At 52.2% G+C, this 25,075-nt stretch overlaps 1 protein-coding gene across 1 annotated transcript in view; it reads right to left on the reverse strand.

Moving 5' to 3' along the window:
- pacrg (PARK2 co-regulated) overlaps positions 1-24,759 on the reverse strand; it is a 61,165-nt gene extending 36,406 nt beyond the window's left edge. Inside the window, exons 1-2 of the mRNA XM_023832954.2 lie at positions 24,477-24,759; positions 12,002-12,136 (exon numbers count right to left, since the gene is read on the reverse strand). Of these exons, the coding sequence (XP_023688722.1) occupies positions 12,002-12,136; positions 24,477-24,560 (219 nt within the window). The 5' untranslated portion in view covers positions 24,561-24,759. The remainder of the gene's footprint in view (positions 1-12,001; positions 12,137-24,476) is intronic.
- Between the last annotated feature and the right edge of the window lie 316 nt (positions 24,760-25,075).

Here is a 25,075-nt window from a genome sequence, read left to right on the forward strand (position 1 = left end):
GCTCCCCAGGCACACTGGGGGGGGCTAATGAGGAATAACGATTTCACTGTCAGTTTGCTGTTACAGCCTTACAGCCCCCTGTGTAGCAGTGCCACTGAGCAGCCAATGCGGGGCGGCCGTAGGGGGCGTGACATTAACACAGCCGGGGGACAGGAAGGCAGGCAGCCCAGGAAGCAGCCCGTGCTCTAGGCCACTCCTGCTGAGACGTTCTGGGGGGGTTAGGGGAGGTCAGCTTAACAATGGAGCTGGACAATAGTGTAGTGAAGCGGGAAGAATGAGGATCTGTTGAGAGCCTTGGGATGGACGCTGCCTGCAGAGGGCAGGGAGTTGGGGTGAAGAGGCTCCTCATTTTGGGGCCCTCATGGGCGGCTGGGGAGGCCTCAGGATTTCATAGCCTATCGCACATGGTGACCGGGGGCCACATGGGGCCCCGTACCATTCACTACACGCTGTATATTTATGTGAACCAATAACATGGAACGTGTAGGAGCAGCCAGTGCCACTAGCCAGCTGACATACAGGCTCTGCCAGGTGGGACCGGGTGTTTTTGTGGGTTGGGGGAGGGTCAGCGTGATGGGTGGGAGCCTGACTAAGCCCCCTATCATTTCCTTGTTCGTCATTCACAGAGGTCAGAGTATGGCTGTCACCCCGAGAGGCCCCAGCGCCTCCCTGCGCCTCCCTGCACCCCCCTGCGCCTCCCTTTGTCAGCATGCGCCCTGCCAGCCCGCCATGAGTGTCTGCAAACTCCGGCACCTGCTGACTCCACAGCCAGCCAAGGACAGCCGGCGGGAGGGGCTCAGCACGCCCCGTTCAGAACCCACCGACGCAGCCTGGCTCTCTGACCCACATGGCTCACCAGCCGACAACTGATCTGGGGGGGAGGGGGAGATGGAGCGCAAATCTAATCTTCAGGATCGCAGAGTCAGCAACGTACGCTCAGGGTGCCGGCCGGGCCGCGGTGGAACAGCAATAACAATAAAAAAGCAGCAGAAGGAGAAAAAGCGGCCGACCTGCTGACCCGGGTCGCCCATGCTCACGGGAAGGGCCGCCTCTCACCCAGCACGGCCCGTGCTCACGGGAAGGGCCGCCTCTCACCCAGCACGGCCCGTGCTCACGGGAAGGGGCGCCTCTCACCCAGCATGGCCCGTACTCACGGGAAGGGCCGCCTCTCACCCAGCATGGCCCGTACTCACGGGAAGGGCCGCCTCTCACCCAGCATGGCCCGTGCTCACGGGAAGGGCCGCCTCTCACCCAGCACGGCCCGTGCTCACAGGAAGGGCCGCCTCTCACCCAGCACGGCCCGTGGTCACGGGAAGGGCCGCCTCTCATCCAGCACGGCCCGTGGTCACGGGAAGGGCCGCCTCTCACCCAGCACAGCCCGCGCTCACGGGAAGGGCCGCCTCTCACCCAGCACGGCCCGTGGTCACGGGAAGGGCCGCCTCTCACCCAGCATGGCCTCCCCCCCCTCCCCTGTCCCCGCCGCCAAAACACACCCCAGGAGCAGTTTTAATATCCAGGTCAAGGGCTCTGGAAGCACCAATCAGCAGGCCCCAGTCCTGCCCTATTAAACATGCTGATCTGATTGCTTTCATTCATTATTTAATGGAACCGCAGTTGCCTTGATGTAGGGCACTTTATAACAGTTTAAATTTTAAACACTTGAAAATTGACTGGTAATTTAGAACAGAATCTCCCACTGGTGGAAGTACACCGGGGCAAAGGACGAGGCCAATGGGGACAGCAGCGTCACAAAGCCACCGGGACTCCCGCTGGTCACCAACGTCACCAAGATACAAACTCACCTGCAGCACCAGCTGGTAAGAATCTGCCTCATTACGCATTTATTCAGATTTTGTTTTAACTCCACAAACCAAATATGGCTTTTAATTGCCTCTGGATTTGCACTCACAGGAACGACTGGAGCGGTCACTTCATGGATTTGTGATGCTGTAGGGGTGGAGGGGCAGATCCCTCGGACTGACCCCTAGACATGAGCCTGGGCCCCACCGAACAAGGAAGACTCCTTTAAGGGGCTTTTAATGCACATTGACATCCACATTGCCCTGATTTGGTATGAATTGTCCAACTACTGTGAAATTTCTGCCGTCTCCATCTCTCATCCAGTTAATCAAGTCACAGCCTGGCACAGAGGAACAATCAGGCTCAGATGGACGATTGTGGGGGGGGGGGGGGGCTAGGGGCAGGAAGACAGCAGGAAGCCCTGAACTCGTGGGGGCCTGATGGGGGGCTGGGTGAAATCTGCTCTCCTTGTTCATGTTTTAATTAGCGTAATGTTGGCCAGGCAGGTGGCCAGCAGGTGTGTGGGGGCCAGCGGGTCATGGCATGGCACACCGCGGGGGGGGGGAGGGGGGTACGTTTGCCATTCTCCAACTGGCCAGGCCTGCACATTGGCCACACGTTACCACATGATCATCACTGAGAAGGTGCTTCCTGCAGTCACGGCAGTGACGATGGGGGCTTCGCCATCTTTGGCCGCCCCTGAACTCCTGCTCCCAGCCGCTGGAACTACAGAGGAGGCAGGGAGTAGAGTTTTGGGTTTCGGCTGTGCGCTCCACCCCCTGGGCAGAATCACACCTAGTTTATGAAGATGCCAAGGGTGGGAAAGATCAGCACCCGGGCCTAGGTTCAGGGAGCCTAAAGCAGCCCGAAAGGACCAGAGTGAACCCATACTGCTCAAAGCGGGCCGAAATGGTGAGGAGGCTCAGTACACTGACATGAGCCCGGACAGCTGCTCTCCTGGGGAGGGACTCCCACCCTCACAGAGTGACACCTGGAAACATCTGGTCCAAATGAAACGCATCTCACACCCTAAGTTATAAGACCTCTACCTGAGGTCTCCCAATGGTCCTTCGTCATCTGGGGAGGTTCGGGTGAAAAAAACAATCACCGCCGAAGACGGAAAAATGGATGTGGGAACCTGAGCCGCCTGTATAGAAAGAGAACAGAAGTGTGTCCTTCCAGCGCGGCGAGGTGAGAGAAGGAGCACTTTCAAAGAGAGCTGCTTGGAAGGACAAGCTCACGCAGGCAAGCAGAGCGGCACACTTGTGTTAAATAACACGCAGTCAATAGGACCAGACATCATCACTTATTCATAGCACAGACTGGTAAACTTACAATTAAGAGCCAGATGACATAGCACTTCCTGTTAGCTTGAACCGGACTGACACAGAAATTCAACAGAAACTTGCAATGAGCTCTGTTCCATTTTCATTTGATGTTAACCAGATGTCTCCACAATGTGATAAAAACCTGTTTTTTTAAATTGTGAGGAATAATATCAGTCCCCACAACAGGAAACCTGTAGCCTGTAGCCTAACCAAGCAGGGGTCTGTCCTCAGGGCACAGTGGTACAGATGAATGGGTTAAATTAGCTACAGTGTCTTGGTGCTTCTGGGCCCTAAGACACGCGTAGCGCCTGCGGCAGCGTGCTGCATGGCTGAGTTAGTTGGGGTTTTGCTTTCCTCTGAGGCTGTGCTGTTCATCAGTGCCTTTTATTTGAAGAGCTGTTTGTTCACCTTGGTAAAATTAGCAGACTTTATGGTGCAATAACAGACATAACAAGTGGGGCATTAAAAGGGAGCCATGCCGGAGTCTGGGCCCCGGATCCCGCACCATGAAAGTGGAGAAAGTGGAGCTCTCTGTGCTGGACCTGCCCTGCCCATGGTGCTCAAGTCCCAGCAGCAGAGCCGGGCTCCAAGGGCAAAGCTAGATTACAGACACTGCAGGGTGTCAATGACTTTTGTCCCGGTACCAAAGCCGTCACACCCAGTCTGCCAAGGTCTAAGCAGAAGGTAGACATCGCACTGGGGCCTGACAGGCCAGGAAAGGCCAATACACCACAGGGCTGGAGCAGCTGGGGGGGGGGGGTGCATGGGGCAGTGCAGAGGTTGTAGGTCAGAGGTCAGGTCCACACAAACAGACCTAAGTCCACTACATCTGGCAAAAAGGGAACAGCATATCAGAGTAGAGATTCACAGATTCAGGCTACATCTGCCATTCAAATTCCGCTGCTCTATGGGCCCATACGTGATCAAGCAGCCAGGCTGGAGGGGGGGGTCGCTCACCCCCACCCCCCCACTACACCATGCTGAAAGGCTTCATTAAAGCGCAAGGTTACAGATATCACAGGCAATTTTCCATGCCGTTCTTAGGGAAGAGGACTTCATTGTTGAGAAACCATCACGGCCACCCCCCCCTCCCCTTCCCGCTCTCCCCCCTGCCAGATGGGCTGTAATGCAGTGCAGTGCATGGTGCTGTAATTGGGGAGACAGGCCCAGCTAATGTGAGGCTACCCCACACTGCAGCACAGGCGGGGGTGGGTAGGGGGGGGGCACCCACAAGAGCCCGCCACATCACTCATCCACCACGGGGGCGGGGCTACTCTACTCGCCATCGCGGGTAATTGTTTCCGTCATGATGAATGACGCTGCCTGATTTGGAGCTGCTTGTCCTTGGTACGCGACATGCTGGTGAAGGTGGGGGGGCGGCTCGGGGGCAGAGGAGACACAAGCGGCCATGCACATATCACTGACATGGAGAGAGACACCCCAGGGTTTAAAAACAAACAGAGGGACCGTGGGACTGTTGCCTGGACCCCACTGATCCCACTGAGGGTGGTGGCACAGACAAGCCTTGAGGTCTGCACAGTGTGAGTCAGAGGAGTGTGTGGCTGTGTCTGTGTGTCTGTGTGTGCGTGTGTGTGTGTCAGGCCAGGCGCTCTAAGTGACGCTCTGGGACAGCTTCATCACAGGGCAAATTTACTTGGAGCTGAAATTAGGAAAGTGCCTGCAATAGCAGCTATTTGTGTGATTGGAGAGAGAGAGAAGGAGAGCAAGAAGGAGAGATAGAGAGAAAGTGAGAGAGGGAGAGGATGAAAGGAATAGAGAGAGGACGTGATGATGAGAAAGAAAGAGAGATGGAGAGAGAGGCAGGATTTTCAAGGTCGGTGTGAAGCTGCTGAGCAAGTCCAGTCTGGAGATGACAGAGAAGTGGCCAGTGGCCTGTCCTATGTTGGCAAGCTGGGTTTTCATTGAATCCTGGGAATGTTAATTATGTTTAATCCTCTCTTTAAAGTCTGTCTGTTATGTATGTCATAGGCTTGGGCGACTTTTATCGTGGGGGACTGTATAATCTCTGGATAATATTACGGTATGAAATATTAGGTATTGCCCAAGCCTGGTCAGCACCACAGTTGGCTTTAGGTAGAAAAATAAACATACCGACAGAAGGATAAATTTCACATTTGCTGCAAAAGAAAACAAGACTCATTGCAAAGTGCGTGCAGTGGTAATGATGGGGAAGAACGTTGAAGTGCAATAAAATCAACAGAAATAGAGTCAATTTTTCTTTTAATGTATTTCAAAAGTTCAGTCATGAACAGAACTAGGTCTTCACTAGTCTGATACCTGTCTACGTTTTTGAGTGAGAACACTTGAGTTCTCCTTATTCAAGTTACATGCACTTACATTTTTCTTATAATATGAATGAAGTTATATTATATGTAAGTTATTTGGTTCCAACTCAATTTTGGTTTTATTTACAGTTTATTTAATTATAAATAAAACTCATACAGTATAAAGGCATTTTTGAATAAGTGCAATGTTTCAAATTACGACCTTTAGAACAATCTGTCCTTAAAGACTGCATGTTCAAACCTAATGTCTTTATAGATGCTTTCTTCAGGAATCTAGAGCAGACAGAAGTACACCAATCTGTGTGTGTGTGTGTGTGTACAAAGAAAATTAAGTACAATTTTGACATAATTGTGAAAATGATGTTTTAGACCAACACAAAACCTGTTAGTTTCATTAACTACATCCATAGACTAAGTCAACTAAATAAACTGTAATTTTCATCAGCTAAAACTACACAAAAACTAGAAAAAAAGAATCAGATGACTAAAAGATGGCAAAAATTAAACAGCATTTTCATCAAAAGAGATCACAATACACTGTTAAAAGTACCAGGGAATGTCGGTGTGTGAGCGAGGCGTTCTGTGAGGCCACACCTCTTCACCGCTACAGCCCAGGACTCGTCCCATGAAATGAGGTTCCATGGGGCGAGCACTTCTCATTAGCCAGATTAAACCCTAACCTGTAAGTGCTCTCATGCTGCGCTAATCGATGTGTTACTTCATTGCCTCCACATATCGATCCTGCCTGTCTGTGTGTCGTACATCATTGCCATGCTAATAAGGGGGGGAGATAAGGGGGGTTCTCCTCACTCCCCAGACACCCCCACGGTGCCCCGCCCACATACAAGCCACTAACGAGTTCTCGATCAGACCCCTGTCCCGGTGTTGAGGTCTCAGGGCTCCATGAGATGCCCGTAAGGGTTGGACCCTCACCAGATGATTCCCACACATGCTGACCCCCACCCAGACTCAGCCTCCTCCATTGTCTGCTGGCAAAATCTCTCAGTGTTAATGGACTGCCTCCTAATCTACTGGTAATACTGCCGTTATATCCCGGAGGCGAAGCCAGCCGAACAGGGAGCCGCGTGAAAAGCAGCTGGAATTGCCAGTGTATCCTGTGCGGCGCAGCCTCCCCCAACACTAACAGGAAGAGGAAAAGGAGGAGGAATGAGGGCCCCCATGCTCCCCCATGATCCAGCTCTCCCCTTCAGAGCTTCTGGCCAGCAAAGCCGGCTGATGATGTTCAGGTACAATGCTACACCATCCCTTTAATTTGTCCTCCAATGACATCACAGTCCGGCACAGAGGAACATTAAAAAGAGCAGAGCACCCGGGCAGACCAAACCCATTAGAGCGCCCTCCCATGGCCGAGCCATCCTCATAAGCAGCAAGGAAGCCCCAGGCTGCTGTCGGTGGGTCGCCGGTGTGTGGCGACACAGGTCGGGAGCAGGGAGCACGGCCGGGTGAGCAGGTAGGGCCTGTAAGAGAACGATTTGCTCGCCTGGTTGGAATGTGGCGAGTTTACAGGCCACCAGAGGGGGTCCTTCGCGCTGACTCAGGGAGACAGATGGCCAGTCAGCGGTGACACAGGAGCCACTGTGAGTCACAACAGCGATCGCACGCTGGGCCTGCCTGGCGCATCATGCTTCCACCGAAGAATCGGAGAGGGGGGCTCTGAGCCAGGGGGTGGGCACAGCTATTCCCCAAGCCAACCGGCACATAGAACAAAGTGCATCATAAATAAAGACCCCCAAAAGTGTCAGAGGATGTCATTCCGGGATCTAAATGGAGACCATTCCGAACATGTGACAGAGCATCAGAGGCCGAGGTGGCGGGGTGGGGGGGTGGGGGGGGGTCGTACGGGAAATTTCATCAAGGAAATTAGAGCTTTATGGGAGCTTTCTGTCTGATTAAAAATAAAGAAGTGAGAAATCACTGCATCCAGGCTTGTGCTGTCTCACTAAGAAAGTAAAGATATAAAACGTGAGCAGAAAACAGAAGAACGGAAGAGTGCAGCAGAGGCCAGGGGGAATTAACGAGGAACGCGATGAAGGGCACGCGTGACACTCGGGACCCACCGCGAGCAGGGAGACAGTGAGGCCAGGCCACGTGGTCGCCAGCTTAGGAGCACGCGGCTGTCCAGGACACATCGGGGTGGTCTTGTGCAAACCGTGCTCTGCTTTCCTGAGTTGGGTTTCCAGAAAGAAACGTTTAGTTCGATGTATTTTGAGTGGGAGAAAGATCCTGCGAATGGGGAGGAGCCAAGCAGCTGCTTGCCCAGAGGCCAGACCTGAGTCATTTTAAGCAGCACACACAGGGACAAATCATCTGCCTCGTCAGCACACACAGGGACCAATCATCTGCCTCGTCAGCACACACAGGGACCAATCATCTGCCTCTCCAGTCATCTGCCTCGCCCGCACACACAGGGGCCAGTCATCTGCCTCGCCAGCACACACAGGGGCCAGTCATCTGCCTCGCCCGCATACACAGGGGCCAGTCATCTGCCTCGTCAGCACACACAGGGGCCAGTCATCTGCCTCGCCCGCATACACAGGGGCCAGTCATCTGCCTCGCCAGCACACATAGGGGCCAGTCATCTGCTCAGGTTAGCCGAAACGCACCATGAGGCCGAGGGCCTGCTCACGCCACATGTCCTCAGTCGCCCTATGGCAGCCCTTCCTCTGGTGGCACGCAGATGGAAAGTGCTGAGCTCTGGATAGGAGCAGGGCCGCTCAGCTGCCATTACCGTCCATGGAGATGATGACCCAGCTGCCTTGGGCCGCTCGGTGAAGTGGAACCGGGACTGATAAACAGGAAGATTTAACCGAAAGGCTGGGTCAGCTGAGTTACGGCAGAGTTACGGTAGGAGTCGAAAGTTTATTCCCTATGAATCATTTAAACTGCAGCCTGTAGAAAGCAGCGGCTGGAGGTGCCCTTTTACGGGGGCTGAAGCTCATTCTCCAGCCAATGCCGTCTGCTCTGAGGATCTGTGCTCCCTGTGTCAGTGATGAAGGTGACACTTCTGGCAAAGTGACATTCCAGTGGTAACAGCTCCTCCTTCACCCGAAAGTGATGTGAGAGGAGTGGTCTTCCCCCACCACAGCAAGAAAGAGCCCAGAATTGTGAGTCAGCCAGATGCTCGCCCTACCACCATCTGCAAACAGGAGCACAGAGACAGATTCCTGCCCAGGCTGTGGCAGAATGGACAGAGTAACACAGCACAAACTTACACAGGCCAGCCTCCCCCCACAATCCCCAGGGGTTAACACAGGCCGGCCTCTCCTTGCAAGCTCTGGGTGTTTACACAGTGTGTGATTCCAGTCCCCTCTGAATAGCTACAGCGCCTCCTTTGAGTCCAGCCCAGTGGCCCCACATTCTCCAGCTACACACAACTCACATTCTGATTTAGCTGTTTCTCTCCATACCACAGGCTGAATCTGAGACCTATCAATTTACTGCCTCACTGGGACAGGTATGTTTCTAAAGCATCGTTTACACCCAGAACTCAAACATGCACAACTGGCAACACTGCACCATTAGATCAGGAACGCCTCGGGATCAAGGAGGGCCAAAAACTTACAGAGCGTGGAAAGAGAAAACACCCAAGGTGGATATCATCTCGACCATCAACCTGACATCAGAGCTGTTTACAACGAAATTGTGAGGCATTCTCAGGGTTGCCACTCAGATCAACATACTGTAAGATGTAGCTGTTTTTGATGTTGTTTTTGTCACGTGATTTTGTTTTTATTTTCATTTTTATCCATCCAACTTTACTGTCAGAGGAATAAGAAGGCAGTCAGCCCAGAGCCCCGGCCCCTCAAACCCGCGATGAGGACTGCTGAACCGCGGCCCGCGGACTGCATCAGGACCATTACTTGCTAGGGTGTCAGAGACTGGCAGGGTTCAACACCACCAGTCCACCTGTCATTTTCAGCAAAGAAGTTTGTGCACTAGGATGTTTGGACTTTGGAACATTAAAGGTCTGAGAAGGTACGCTATCTGTGATCCATGCCAAGGGCACTGGGACCGGGCTGGGATATACGCGGTTCCAAGCCACTTTGCAGACGGCATTAATCACGGAGACCCTTGAGCGGATCCAAATGGGCCGACCTTGAGGTTACAAGAAAGGCATTAGGGGAGCCTACCCACTCAAGGATGAGGCTGGGGGAGGAGGAAAGCTTTCAAGGTAATGAAATTCTGCCATAATTTAAAGCAAAGACTTGTGGGACGGGCCTGGAGAGAAAGGGAAAGACAGGAAAAGTGTCACAGCAGATGAAATTGGATTTCATCTCTTTTATTCCAAACCAGCCTTAAGTGCCTGTGTGCTGGACCTTCTCTTCATTTTATAACAAAAGCATGATAACAGCATTAGCGTCCGCAACCAATCGAATCATTTCCAAACCAATTAACCTTCGACAGGAAGGATGAGCGGAGTGCAGCGTGGGGGGGCTTCAAGAGGACATGGGCAGCAAGGGACAGCTGAAGAGCACCCCCCCCCCCCACATGCAGCTAAGCCCCGGTGGAGTCAGATGAGCACCCAGCTGCAGCTGGACCATTTAGTTAATTAAAGGTTTCATTCGGAGCTGCTGCTGATGCTTTGATGACCAATCAATATCTATCTGAGTGGGGTGGGCGGGTCCAGGGGCTCGCGGGCTGCCTGCCTCGTACTGCTGCCTCCCGCTTTCTCAGTGTGCTCCTTTCACTCCCTTCTTCCGCTCTGCAGCTTCTCTCTATCCTCTCCCTTTCACACCATCCCTCTCTCTTATCCCCTATGCCCCCTCCCTCTCCTTCAGAATGCCAGTTTGTGTGCCACGGCAGGAGATGCGAGCTGGGGGTGTGTGTGGAGGGAGCGGGTCGAACCCACCGTTCCCGGGCCAGCCGTGGCTCACAGATCGTCCATTGTTCGAGAGTCCCAGAGCCCTGACTGGCACTCATTCAGCGGAGCCCGGGTGGGAGCCGGCCGCTGCTCATTACCATTCCACAGTGCATGCCTGCCGCCGCTGCTTGTTGTCTTTGCTCAAAGTGGCCTTTGATGGCCAAACGCTTTCACAGAAATCACAGAGCGGCTCTGTGGCCATCCTCCACTGCGCATCGAGCGCACCGACCGCTTTAGCGTGCGGCAGCGACACTGCTCATGCAGCCACCTCCCCTGTTGCCATGGCACCCTAAAAAGGTGCCTCTTTTATTTCCATTTATTTATTCCCGATGATCCAACAGTTTTGAAGTTTCCACTTTATTTTTTCTTTTTACTGATCTCCTTTAATGATAATTTATAGTCAACCACAGATGTTCAGAAGTGAATCATTCACACACAAACACACACACACACACACACGTTTGTATCCATACCTTTGTGGAGGTCATTGATTCATTTCTATGAACAAAACCCTAATCCCAACAATGACAATCTTAACCTCTACTCAGCCCTAACCTTAACCATAAGTAACCAAACTAAAAAAAGATTTTTTTTTAGTTTTTTGATTGCGGGCACAGATTTTCAGAAAAACTGAGTTGACTGAAAAATGGTCCCCACAACATTAAAATAACAGGTTTTTTATCACACTCTGAAGACGTCTGGTCCCCACAATGAGATATATACATAACCTACAGACAGACAGACGGACGAGCTGCCGAAATGCGGCGCCACATAACCGGCAGGGAGAGCCTTTCTCCCATAGGATGCTGCACATAAAAATGGAAATAGGCGTTTGGGGCAAACAGAGGGCAGGAGGAGAAACGCAGTTCCTGCCGTGGCTGTGTGCGGTCCTCCCCCCACACCCCCCCGGGCGTAATTGAATCATTCTGGGGAGATGGGTATCCTTCCCGGGGGAGCACTTACGCTCTCCATTTCCCAAAGCACTTGATCAGATTAATTGATTGTCCCTGGCTGGCGTTTGCATTGATAGTCTTATAAACCGGCTTTCACTGCACTCCGACTCCATAAAGGGGGAGCGGGGCGAGGAGGTGGCAGGCGAGGGAGGGCGGCGGCCCCGTGGGGAGGGGGGGCAGCGGCTGCGGCTTCATCCAATAGGCCAGATATCCAGTCGGCTGCTGTGTGCCATTGGCACTGGATCGCGCTCAATAGCGCCGCTCTCAGGAGCACAGGCAGAGAGAAAATGCTGAGGCTGACTGACTGTGTGTGGCTGGGCTGGGGGCTTCAGGGTATCAGGGCACGCACACAGACGGCACAGCCCTGCCAAGACAGGACAGACGTGTCCGTCTGAGGACACCGGACAGAAAACAGCTGTCCTGAGAGGGAGAGCCTTTCTCCTGACCAATCAACCCCAGAAAGGCAGCAGAAACACACTCAACTCCTGGCAGTTTTCAGAGACACAGACAACTCTGAAGAGTCTCTTCCATTCACCTGCCCATTTGCCGTTTTGAATGTGTTGCTCTCTTTTAGAGGTGCTCCTGTTATTAGTGCAGTAATTAGCTCCTAGCTGAGTAGAGAGTGTAAACCTCCCTAAGCAGACTTTTCTGACAGTTCAAGTTCGTAGGCACCCGTGATCGACCGGGCAGGGCCGCAGCAGTGTGACGAGCAGGGGTAGGGCTGGGGCCTACCTTCCAGGCGATGCGGTTGCCCTTGCTGTCATGCTCCAGAGCAATAGGGAAGTCCCCGCGCTCGTAGAACTTGCGGAAGGCGGTGGGTTTCTGTGGCCGCTCACGGAAAGCCCCGGCGACTGGAGGGCCCACGACCTCGGGGAAGCAGAGAAAGCAAGAAGTTACAGTTGAAGCACGAGATAGGGGCCAGCACAGAACAGGCCTTGGAGAGCTGGGTGGGGCACATGGGTCTATGCAGATGAGCCGTTCACTCACTTGGCGGGTGACACTAATACAGCGAACATTAACACGGACACACAGGGAGCAGAGTGCAAACGCGGCGGCATAAATCATGCCACTCCCTGCCAAACAGCCCGCCTCAGCCATCTGGAGCAGACCGCTCGTGGCTGGAAAGCTCTGCGTACTTATTAATCTCCGAGCATCACGACTGCAGAGGGGGCGGGTCCAGCAGGGAACGCGGGCTGCATGCCCCGGGCCCGTGTGGAGAGTGGCCGGATTCAACCGGCCAGTTCAGGATGGACGCTTTGCGCCACGTTGCGCCCCACCCCCCATACGGCTGGACACGGGGGCAGCGGACCAGATTTCTCAAGAGCACAGGTGCAGACCCCACCAGTGTCTGGCCGGGACTCCAGTTCCGGAGTGTGAGCACTGTGACTAATCGCTACCTCGTCCAGGCACGACCACAGAGGCGTGGTGGGTAGGATGTAATGCGCTCCATAGAGATGCCGAAAACTCGCTGAGCATGGTGGGAACTCACCGAGCCACCGCGGCATCCTGGGTAATTAGTTACCGTTCGACACACACCACATGGTGTCGGCGCTGCTCCGGATCAGCCCGGCGTACCACATTTCGGCCTGTGTCCCCTTCACGCTACAGGGGGACGGGATAACTGCAGGTACATTAACAAACACGCAAAGGCAGCGAAAGCACCGCCACCAGTCATGTGACGATCGCCCACCCCGAACCCAGTGTGACGCCATCTAGCTGAAGCTGCTAGGTGACCCGATGAAGATGTATTACTGCACCCATCCCAAGGTAGATGATGGTGCTGAACACGTTCTGACTGGCCTCAGGCTGCATCTGAACATTAACTCAAGTACACTCGGGTCTAAAAGTACCTCCAGATACTACTCCTGACAGGTCGGGGAGGGGGGGGGGGGAGGGTTCATACCTGTGGTCAGACCCCGTAATGATCAGCCCCCATCCTACTTCTCCCAAGGAGGACCATGCACTGAACCCAGACCAGCCGGTCCAAGGGGGTAGGATGCTAATGGCACTGCTGTTTAACCACTGAAAGCAGCACTGGGCAGGTGGGGAGAGGGAGGGAGAGCGAGGCAGGGAGAGATGGGCTCGGAGACCCATCTTTTCCAAGGGTGAGATCGCTGTGGAGATGGCACCGTGGCACGTAGGTGATCCATCAAGCTGCCGGGGAAGACGTCGCCGCTGCCACCGACGTTGGGAAGCTCCTCCGAGGGCCCCTGATGAATGTGCAGTGGGGGGCTGTCACTGCGCTGTCAGCTCGAGTGAAGCAGCCATTTTCATCTGTCTCCACCCCCCGGTTCTCCTTCTTTTTAAAATTTCATTTAGTGGCGTGTGCCCAGAGCACGCGGTCGTAGGGAGGGAGGAGCCGGCGGTGAGTCAGCCTTGGTTCCCAGAAGGCCAGGCGGCCCGTCACTACGAGCGGCCCGTCACCACGGGCGGCCCGATTAGCTCTCTTTACTAACGGAGCACTCGGGGGGCCTAAGGCTGGCGAGTGGCGCTCCCTTCCGGCGAGAAACATCTGCCGAACAATACAGCCGTGATTGAGGCTCGTAATCAGGCCTCGCCTGGTCCCACACGTGATGCCAAATCAGCAGCAGCCTCACGCCACCCCGGATCAGGTGACCGGCACGCCGGCAGCACGCTAGATGGGGAGTGAGCCGAGAACCCTGGTTAACAGCAGGTCCACGTGCGCAGAGGAGCTCCCGCATGTGGCACACGCACACGGGCGCAGCTTGTGAGGGAATATGACATCTAACCAGAAGAAGCAAGGTCACCCAGAGGCCAGCGTCACAAGCCGGCGAAACCAAAAAATAATTTCACTGCGGAGAAATAAAGCGGAAGTGTCAGCTTCACGGCCCTCGGCGGACAAACGGTGCTCTCTGCCTGCTGTTTGACTTTGTTTTTCATTTAATTCGGGGCCTTTCGGGGCAGCTGATCTCCCTGCAGCGCCTGTGCTGGGGAGTGTGAGCCGCTCCGCCATCCATTCTGCCGAGCTGGTCTTGTGCTCCGGCATGAATCACAGCACACGGCTGAAAGGGCAACCTCACTGGCACTGCATTTAAGCAGCAATATCGAATGTAGGAACCACGCGCACACACACAGACACGTAAACATGTGCACACACAGACACAGACACACGTAAACATGTGCACACACAGACACAGACACACACGTAAACATGTGCACACACAGACACACAGATATAGACATAGACACAGACAAAGACACACATAGACACACACACACAGACAAACACACGTAGACACACACACACACACGCAGACACACACACACAAACATACATAGACACACACACACAGACAAACACACGTAGATACAAACACACGTAGACACACACACACATAAACACAGACACACACATGCATTCCTATGATTATTTGTAGGGATCAACCAAGTGGCCTGCTATGCCAAAGCCAGTGTCCTCATGTATACATGACAGCCATCCCCACAACGACCTTCTACCCCCTTTATCTAGTTGGGGGGGGGGGGAGGCTGAATCCTAACACAGTCAGCACAGGGCACTCTGAATGAGATGCCAATCAGCACAGGGCACAGCTGGCATACACTCTGAATGAGATGCCAATCAGCACAGGGCACGGCTGGCATACAATCTGAATGAGATGCCAATCAGCACAGGGAACGGCTGGCATACACTCTGAACGAGATGCCAATCAGCACAGGGAACGGCTGGCATACACTCTGAACGAGATGCCAGTCAGCACAGGGCACTCTGAATGAGATGCCAATCAGCACAGGGCACAGCTGGCATACACTCTGAATGAGATGCCAATCAGCACAGGGAACGGCTGGCATACACTCTGAATGAGATGCCAATCAGCACAGGGCACAGCTGGCATACACTCTGAATGAGATGCCAATCAGCACAGGGAACGGCTGGCATACACTCTGAACGAGATGCCAGTCAGCACAGGGCACAGTTGGCATACACTCTGAACGAGATGCCAGTCAGCACAGGGCACAGCTGGCATACACTCTGAACGAGATGCCAATCAGCACAGGCCACAGCTGGCATACTCTCTGAACGAGATGCCAGTCAGCACAGGGCACAGCTGGCATACACTCTGAACGAGATGCCAATCAGCACAGGGCACAGCTGGCATACACTCTGAACGAGATGCCAATCAGCACAAGGCACGGCTGGCATACTCTCTGAACGAGATGCCAGTCAGCACAGGGTACGGCTGACATACTCTCTGAACGAGATGCCAATCAGCACAGGGCATGGCTGGCATACACTCTGAACGGGATGCTAGTCAGCACAGGGCACGGCTGGCATACACTCTGAACAAGATGCCAATCAGCACCGGGCACGGCTGGCATACACTCTGAACGAGATGCCAATCAGCACAGGGCACGGCTGGCATACTCTCTGAACGGGATGCCAGTCAGCACAGGGCACGGCTGGCATACTCTCTGAACGGGATGCCAGTCAGCACAGGGCACAGTTGGCATACTCTCTGAACGGGATGCCAGTCCAGCACAGGGCTATAACCGTTATGTTACATTTAGAAAGCAAAGACACTGGCAGGGATTTGCCAATTATCCTTCCTTTTACTGTCCCCCCCCCCCCCCCCAAAGTTTTGTGTCAGTCTGTGACCTTCCAGAACCACATGGAAGCTTATTAGTACAGTCTCCCCCATACCTCCTGGCACAGGAAGACTGTGCCTTTAATGAGGCCTGGAGCTCCCGCACACAGGAAGCCAGGTCCTCCCTGCACCCGAAACACCCGGGCTCCCTGGTAAGCCCAGGTCCTCGGAAGAAGTCAGACCAGGCAACGTAATCAATGTCTGGGACAAACTGAGACTCTCAGGGTTTAACGTGGGAGACAAAAGCTCATAAGCACAACGATCCATCAGAGAACCTATCAACACCAGCTTCTGTTAACACAGCCATGGCCTTTGACCGCTGACAGAGGAAGGCCCATGTGATGCTTAATGGCATCTAGTACATCAAAGGCTGCCTGTTGAAACAGACATGGTGAAGTTCTTTAACAAGGACACTGCCCCCTGGTGGGACAGAGGCAGCAAAGCACAGTGAGGCCTACACAGTTACTGCAGCTATACCAATCACAACCTGGCAGAAAACGTTTCCATCTAATATCAGTCCAAGCCAGTCCAAACATGGTCTAAGATGATATTCCTGAGCCCCCCAGCCATAAGGTTCTTAACCTCCCCCCTAGCCATGATATTCCTGACCCCCCCCAGCCCTGATGGTCCTGACCTCCCTCCCCCATACATGGCGTTCCTCACCTCCCTCTCCCAGCCTGAAAATGTGCCTCCAAAATAATCCTGCGAAGCTACATTAACAATTATTATGATCAGCATACACAGGCGGCCCCAGTGAGGGTGCAGGACACCTGGACTTCCTACAAATGCCTCCAGCACGTCGGGAAGTGTGACGGCACTAGGGATTCAATTACGGAGATGGTGTTGTATGGTGGAGCAGAAATCAAAACTCAGCTGCGATTAAAGGAAACAGTGGGAGGAGTGGCGAGGCAGGCAAGTGTCGAAATTTAAGAACTGGAAAAGAGAGAAAGTATTCATCACTTCTTTTAATGCGGGTGGGGCTGGAATATGTGTCACATGCTGGGAAAGGGCCAGCATGTGGCCATAACGGATTACGCGAGCTGGGGATACGAAACAGTGAACCCATAGCAACTCATTATGATCCCGACGCTACACTTTGGGTGCTGTAATGATACGGCTGTGTGCCGACGGACGGCACAGCTACCAGCTTGGCGAGGTCATCAGCCCACACTGGAGCAGCACCCACACAGCCTTTGTGCAGCCCAGACTGAGGTCACGCTGATGGCAACAACCACTGACTGCAGGAGACAGACCATCTATTAATCTCTTAAAGGCTCATTTCATGTGCGAGATGCTGCAGAGATGCGAGTGAACTCCAGCAAAATAAGCAGTGTGCAGGTTGCAGCAAAGGGGCCGTGTGTGTGTGTGTGTGTATGGGGGGGGGGGGGGTGTTATGTGTAAATTACATTGTGCCGATGAAATGTCCCCAAAATGTGATTAAAAAAAACCTGATATTTTGACACGTAGGTGCTAGTTTTTGGACATTTTTATAACTCATTTTTATAAAAATTTGTAATTGTAATCAAAAAACTAAAACATGAATGGACAGTTCCCAAATATATGAATACAAACATGTGTGTGTCTGTGTTTGCATGCACATTTGTCTGTATTCCTGATTTTGTGTATATATTTTTCTGTGTGATTATATGCAATGCTGGTTCCAAAACGGTGGATGAACTGAGGCTTACAGCTCAACAGCATCCTCCACCCAGCATCCTCCACCCAGCATCCCTGCCCTACATCCTCCATCCTGCATCCCCCAACCCAGCATCCTCCACCCAGCATCCCTGCCCTACATCCTCCATCCTGCATCCCCCAACCCAGCATCCTCCACCCAGCATCCCTGCCCTACATCCTCCATCCTGCATCCCCCAACCCAGCATCCTCCACCCAGCATCCCTGCCCTACATCCTCCATCCTGCATCCCCCAACCCAGCATCCTCCACCCAGCATCCCTGCCCTACATCCTCCATCCTGCATCCCCCAACCCAGCATCCCTGCCCTACATCCTCCATCCTGCATCCCCCAACCCAGCATCCTCCACCCAGCATCCCTGCCCTACATCCTCCATCCTGCATCCCCCAACCCAGCATCCTCCACCCAGCATCCCTGCCCCGCATCCCCTGGTCCAGCATCTCCCGGACCTCTTTCTACCTCAGTAGGCAGCAGAGATCAGGGATCGACCTGCAGGGCTCCATGTCCAGTGACCAACGCCACTCTCATTAAGATACTGATGTGTCCGACACAGCCTGACACGCCGCTGCACAACATCGATGTCCAATTACGACAAGCGACAAGATATATATCTCTCACAGAGTCCTTGCTTGAAGGCACGAGGGAGTGAAATCAATGACATTAAAAGCATGAGATGAAGGGATTATGAAAAGCAAGCAACAGATTCACTGTCAATTTACCCATGTTTCCATCCTCCTGTTTAATCTTGTAGCTGAAAAAAAATCCTACTAATGAGTTCTTATGATACGAGACAAAAATATGAACATAAAAAGGTAAGTTACATAAATGGCAAACAAAATGTGTCATGAAAAAGATAAACCATGTAAAAGCACTAGGGTGGCTCAGTGCAGCCCCGAGGGGGCGAGAGAACACAGCATGTCCCTGGGGAGAGTCCCCCCTGCCCCCCCCATTACCACTGGAAGAGTGTTGTGAACTGCATTTTAGCTACATAAATCATTTTGGTTGCAGTGGCTTCCTAAGCTGCATGGTTATGGTTTAAGCTATAACATGTTCCAGTGGCGGAGAAAAGCAGAATCTGCAGACCTCTTCTATTTCTTTAAGTTTTCATACATTTTAAAAATCAGAATACTTTTATATGAGTCACATATAAGAACCCAACGAATGACTGCTCTTGCCACAGAGCTATTGTTCATGTTAAGTACTGGTGTGTGTCTCTGTGTTTGTGTGTATTCACTAGTTTCAGGTGTTTTTGGAGTGAGGAATGTTTACGCCACCAGCCACCTGCTTTATGATTAGTGTGCATTATCACCAACCGCCATTGTTATGTTCTTATTGTAGACATTTTTATAATATAGGAACAGCTTTTATAACATAGGAGCAGTTTATGCACATGACACTGCTTGCTCTCCAGTGTTGGGGAAGTTACTCACAAAAGTAACCCAGTGACATCTGAGGGCAGAGAATTACAGTCACAGATACTCAACTGGTTGATTGAAACAAAACTGGATTTGTACTTTCTGGACCTGAACTTTCCACCTCTGTATGTAACGGATTACTTCTGTGAGTAACTTCCCCATAGATGTTAGATTTCCATATGAGTAGAGTAGCATGTGTACCTCAGGGGTGCAGGTGTCTATGTGTGTGTGTGCGTGTGTGAGTATGTGTGCGTGTGTGAGTATGTGTGCGTGTGTGAGTATGTGTGGGTGTGCGTCTATGCGTGCGCGCTGTTCCAGCACACCTAAAGCTGACAGCTGTCAGTCACACACTCAGGGCGATTGATGGCGGCAGCTGTGGGGGCAGTGTGGGGTGGGGTGGTGGGGGGGGGAGATGTGGTGTCACGCCTGCCCAGGGGCTCAGATGGCTGTTTATTTGTGATGTACACACACCAGAGAGGAGAATAACAATGACAGAATGGACAGAAGTGAATAGACAGCCTGCTCTGCCCCCCTTCGCAGGACTTATCGGGGGGGGGAGGAGATAGGCCCCAAAACCAAGGGCTACAGGTCAAGGTGGCACACAAATCAGGGGAGTGTGTGTCAGTGTGTGTGTGTGCCTGTATGCAGATGTGTGTGTGTGTGTGTGTGTGTCTGTATGTAGCTATGTCTGTGTTTGTGTATCTGTGTGTGTATCAGTGTTATTGTGTGTGTATATCTGTGTGTCTGTGTCTGTATGTAGCTATGTGTGTGTGTGTGTGTGTGCAGCTGTGTGTGTGTGTGTGTGTGTGTGCAGCTGTGTGTGTGTGTGTGTGTGTGCAGCTGTGTGTGTGTGTGTGTGTGTGTGCAGCTGTGTGTGTGTGTGTGTGCAGCTGTGTGTGTGTGTGTGTGTGCAGCTGTGTGTGTGTGTGTGTGCAGCTGTGTGTGTGTGTGTGTGTGTGCAGCTGTGTGTGTGTGTGTGTGTGTGTGTGTGTGTGCAGCTGTGTGTGTGTGTGTGCAGCTGTGTGTGTGTGTGTGTGTGTGTGCAGCTGTGTGTGTGTGTGTGTGTGTGTGTGTGTGTGTGCCACTGTCCACCCATAGCTGAGCTCTGCTCTCCCAGCAGATGTCTGTATCAGATCAGGACCAGCATACCAAGCTCCATCATTACTGGGCACTATAGAATCTGTGCGGCCCTGGGAGGTGATGGTGGGTAACGAGGGGTGACGAGGGGTGATGGGGTGGGACACGTGGGTGTCAATAATACACGACTCAATGGTAGGGACCAGTAAAGCCAACACCAGGACGATTATTTGACGTGCTGCATTTCGTCGATGGGGCATGTGCGTGGGATCCATGAATACGTTTCTTTCAGCAATAAAACCAACGCAAGAAACAAAATGAACTTTTCCCCCTGAAAGGTTCCCCCCGAATGTGAGGCTGGCGGGGGCCGATCTCGGAATCACATTCACAGATCACACTGACAGGAATCAGGCCTCGCTCACGGATATACAACTAAACAGTGACTCAGTTTATCTGTCACTCCCATAAACGCCTCCCCCCCGTAATCCTCCAAGCCAGCCTTGCCTGCCGGAGTGGCTGACGTTTTCTGCCTATATTTTGTTCTGACCGAGGGCTGCAACCGCCCGCAGCCACAATACAATACCACTTTTTTTTGCTTTTTTTTAACAGCAGGCTGAATCAGAGAGGCTGGCCCATAGTATTGATTTGGTTTCTTTGGTCACAAATACTTTATAGCATAATAGGCTACAGCATCCAGCCCATTCCCATTAGGAAGCCTAAGAGCCTGGTTGCTACCCACAAATCACAGTGCTCCTGCCATATCAGGCGGGGGTGGGGCGGGGGGGGGGCACTAGCACCCATGGGGAACTCAGCTGAAACAACCAAATAAACACCACCTCCCAATTCCCCCTCCAAATAACTAATCATTCCATTAAATATTTAAAAGCTGATAGATTCTGACGCACAAGAGCCATTGTGTGGGTGATGTTGAATATCCTCCTGACAGGTTTGAAGTCAATGGTTGGATTTGTCACCCCTGGATAACAGTGGAGCTAGCAGCACACTAGGCATCATATACCAATACGCTAACGATACTCTGGTGAGATGCTAGCAGCACACTAGCCATCAAGTACCAGTGCACTAACAGTACTTTGGAGAAATGTTAACAGCACGCTAGCCATCATGTACCAGCACTCTAATGGCACTCTGGTGAAATGTTAGCAGCACGCTAGCCATCGTGTACGAGAACACCAATAATACTCGCAGACATCCCTCCTCTCTGGAAGCTCTGGGACTCCACCCTCCCACCCCGGTCGGCAAATTTTACCACACCAGAACCAAACCATCCACTTGACCCCCAACCCCAGTTTCATAAATCTTGCAGCTACCACCATCCCCCCCCTCACCCCCGGTCTCACAATACTCCCTCCCCCCCTGCTAGCACTATGCATGGCCAGTATCTAATTTTAACACTGTCCTGTCTTAATACCACAGTATTTATGGTATTTTAAAAAAGCAATGCTATGCTGGTATTTCCTGATAAAATTAGTCGAGCGGGAGGGAGGACCTGGGTATTTTCAAATGTAAATCCTGCAGTATACAGTATGCCCCCCCTGACTCTAACTTGGGCTGTATGGGCTGGGTAAAGAAAGCACCACATAGTTACGGTGTGGCCACTGAGGGAGACCTTGCTTATCATGGGGAAATGGCCTCCTCAATCCTCTCCCGCTCTGCTCCATTGTGAGACGCACCTTCGTGCATGACACCTGGAGCGGCCATCCCGAGGTGCCGACGCCGTGTACTCAGGGCAGTAATGGAGACCTGGATAGAGGGCCTTCGGAAGCAGCCACAGCCATTCTTTGCACGTGAAAGGCGGCACTCTGGCCCCGCTGAGGCCAGTTAAGACAGGGGTACAAATACATTTTTGCCAGTGTGACAGTTTCATGAAAACTCCAGGTTCTGTGTAAAACTCCATTTGCACATAGTGAATCTGAGTAACCTGAGCCATTATGATGCTGTCGTGCTGCACCATCAGGAAGATGCAGAAAGTCTGGATTCCTGACAGCAGAATGGCTGCCCAGAACGGCTCAACGCATTGCTACAGCACACCACAGCATATGGCACCATACCCACCCTCCAGTCAGAGCCACAGACTCATGCACAGCACTGGTGATACGTGAACTGCACATGGCGTCATCCGACCAATCAGAATCAAGAAGAACATTTGCATAACTAAAATAACACATTCATACAAAGCACACAATCTTAATAAACATTCTTCGAATTAATGTAAAAAAGTAATGCAGAAAATATACATATAACATAATAAACATATAACCACTGCAGTGTCCACTTCAGCAGCTGTACACTCTTAAAACATTCTTGAAAATAAACTAAATACCAGAAGATTAGCAAGCGTTTTTGTGTTTACATGCGTATGTGCATAAGTAACCATGTAGGGGGGATATTGTAATAAATTAGAATGCAAAGCAATTGAATCCAAACATAGCAAATGGAAGTGGTTTAACTTAAGGGGGCACACATCCACTCTGGCTTATAATCACCGCCTTCCATTAGCCGAGTCGTTTATCAGGCAGATGTGTCAGACTAATCTCACACCCCACTGTGGGCCAGCGCCCACCTCCACACATGCATTGCACATCCATTCGCTCAGCCACCCTTTCTGTGCCTGCTTGCCCGGTAGCATGTATATTCCCTCTGGTACTTTGGGTTTGATCTCCCCCACCCAGCAGTATCTCCTAAACAAATAAACACACAAGCAGAGTGAGACATGTGTGGCCTCAGACCTGCCTTAAGTGTTTGGGAAAAATGCAAAAGCGCAGTTCTGAATCATGGGAGGAGTGTGTGAGCCGTGTCCCGCTGGTACACATGTGCGACAGGCTAATCAGGGTCACACCAAAGTGCGGAGTATTGTGCACGGAGGGGGCCGCAGGTGAAGAAAATACTAAATGAATGTTATATTAGGGGCAGTGGCTGGTCACACGCTTCACAAAACAGGGCTGGGGGTAAACATCCGGCTACATGCATGGGTAAATAGGGGTGTGAGCAATGCAATGCGGAGTTTATGTGCACTGCTGAGTAACAGGGAGCGGCAGAAAGGCCACTGGCTGGTGTGCAGACGGACATGGGCCTCTTCCCGACCTTCTTTTGGAAGGAGCAGCCTCAGGGGCAGGCTTCAGCCCAGCACCTCCCAAAACCACAGATCGATGCCACCGCAACCAGAGAATCCCCAAAAAGTCCTGATGACTTTCATTTCCTCCTGATTTATCTTCATTTTACGCTGACAGGAGGAGACTGAGAGGCCATCTTACTTTGTGAAATGAGTCCCAGTTTCACAGGACAGGAGTTCTTCATCTCCGTGAAATGAGTGGCGGGGTGGGGGGTCTGCCTAGTCCCTGTAGACCCAGGTTCATGGGCACATAGGTGTAAAATGGACAATGCAGTATGCGTCTGGGCCACTCAGAGCCTGTAATCACCGTACAGGACAGGGCCTTATAATGAGCCTTTAATAATGATAAATAATATCCCAACTACCTGATGGGATGGGTTTTGATAACTTGGGAGGGGGGCTTATGGAGGTCAGACGTCTGATGTTTCTTCTGCTCTGTAATGCATTGGTAGCAGCTCTATCTCCACGCACACACACACACACACAAGCGGCCACACATCCTCCCCTCCCCTCCGCACACCAAGCCCTGCATGAGCGGGGGCTCGCGGCCACCGACCGCCGCCCAACTGCTTCATCCGTTATTCCTCCTCTCTCTTTCCTTCTTCAATGACCAATTTTTCAGGCTGCTGAATAATCATTTCTAGCAATTTGCATCACGTGGCCCTGCCTTCACGGCACATATAACGTCTGGGGAGCAAAGGAGAGTGAGGCGGGGGGGGCAAGGAGCAGCAGGGAAGGGTGTCTCCCCTTCCTCCATCATCTCATTAATGCCCCCCATCACCTGAGTCCAGTATCGGTTGCGGGAGTTTGTGTTACACTGCGGCACAGAGCACTGCTCAATTGGGACACAGGTGGCGCTGCATGGTGCCCCTGAGTGGCTTTGCAGCCAGGCCATTGCAGAGGGCAGGGTGACACTCCCTTAGAGGTACCACATTACACCCACTGCTGTTTTTAAGTTTACTATATGTTAAAAATAATATTGGGTAATATTTTGTGGTGTTTGCATTTGTGTGTATTTAGGTAGTTTATTTAAATTTAGTTCAAATGAAGGGCCTGAAAGACGTCAGCCGGACAATACATTTGGGGCTGGGGTGTCCACGGTGACGAACCGCGCGGTAACCTATAGCCACACATTTCGCTAAATGAGGGTACGACCGCTAATCGCGTTTTCAGCTGACAGAGTTTCATCAAATGAGTGAAAAGCGTGGGAAGAAGTGAGGGACAGTTAGACAATAGAAATAAATCATTACATGAGACGCGCAACTCACCACGGAGTTTTTCATTGTAGACTTCACCGTGAAGCCCTCCGTCTTCAACTCGTTCCTCTCTCGGGCGCTCTTTAACCCTATCATTCTTGTGTTCACGGGCGGCCCGTAGTCGCCGAGACTCAGACCGCTGTAGACCTTGTCGTGTATGAGGCCGGCTAGCTCGGCTAGTGCGGCGACTCGCTCGTCGACATTCACGCACGGCTCGCCGGTTGCTAGGAGCCGAGACGCGTGCCGGTTGCTACTGAGACGTCTCCGTAGCTGTGGAAACGGCGTGGCGGCGGGACGTCCACCTCGCGGATACGTACGGTGCGTCACAGAGACGTCCAAGCTGAGATCGTATCGAAGACGTTGACTTTTTTGTATTTTAAAATGTAGTGATAATGTTGGAATTGTTTAGAAAGGGGTAGGGAGAAAAGTACCTCACGTCATTAATAATTACTGAAGAGGAGTAACCTAACACAAAAATAAAAAGTCAAAATAAGTGGAGAAAGAATGTATTGTGGGTTTGAGTATATGTTTGTAGCCTGTACATAGGGTTGCGACCTCATCCTGGACAGGAAAGTAACCCAAAATCAGGGGTGGTCCCAGAAAATCCTGGA

The sequence above is a fragment of the Paramormyrops kingsleyae genome, chromosome 14 (genome assembly GCF_048594095.1).
Source record: "Paramormyrops kingsleyae isolate MSU_618 chromosome 14, PKINGS_0.4, whole genome shotgun sequence".
Lineage (NCBI taxonomy): Eukaryota > Metazoa > Chordata > Actinopteri > Osteoglossiformes > Mormyridae > Paramormyrops > Paramormyrops kingsleyae.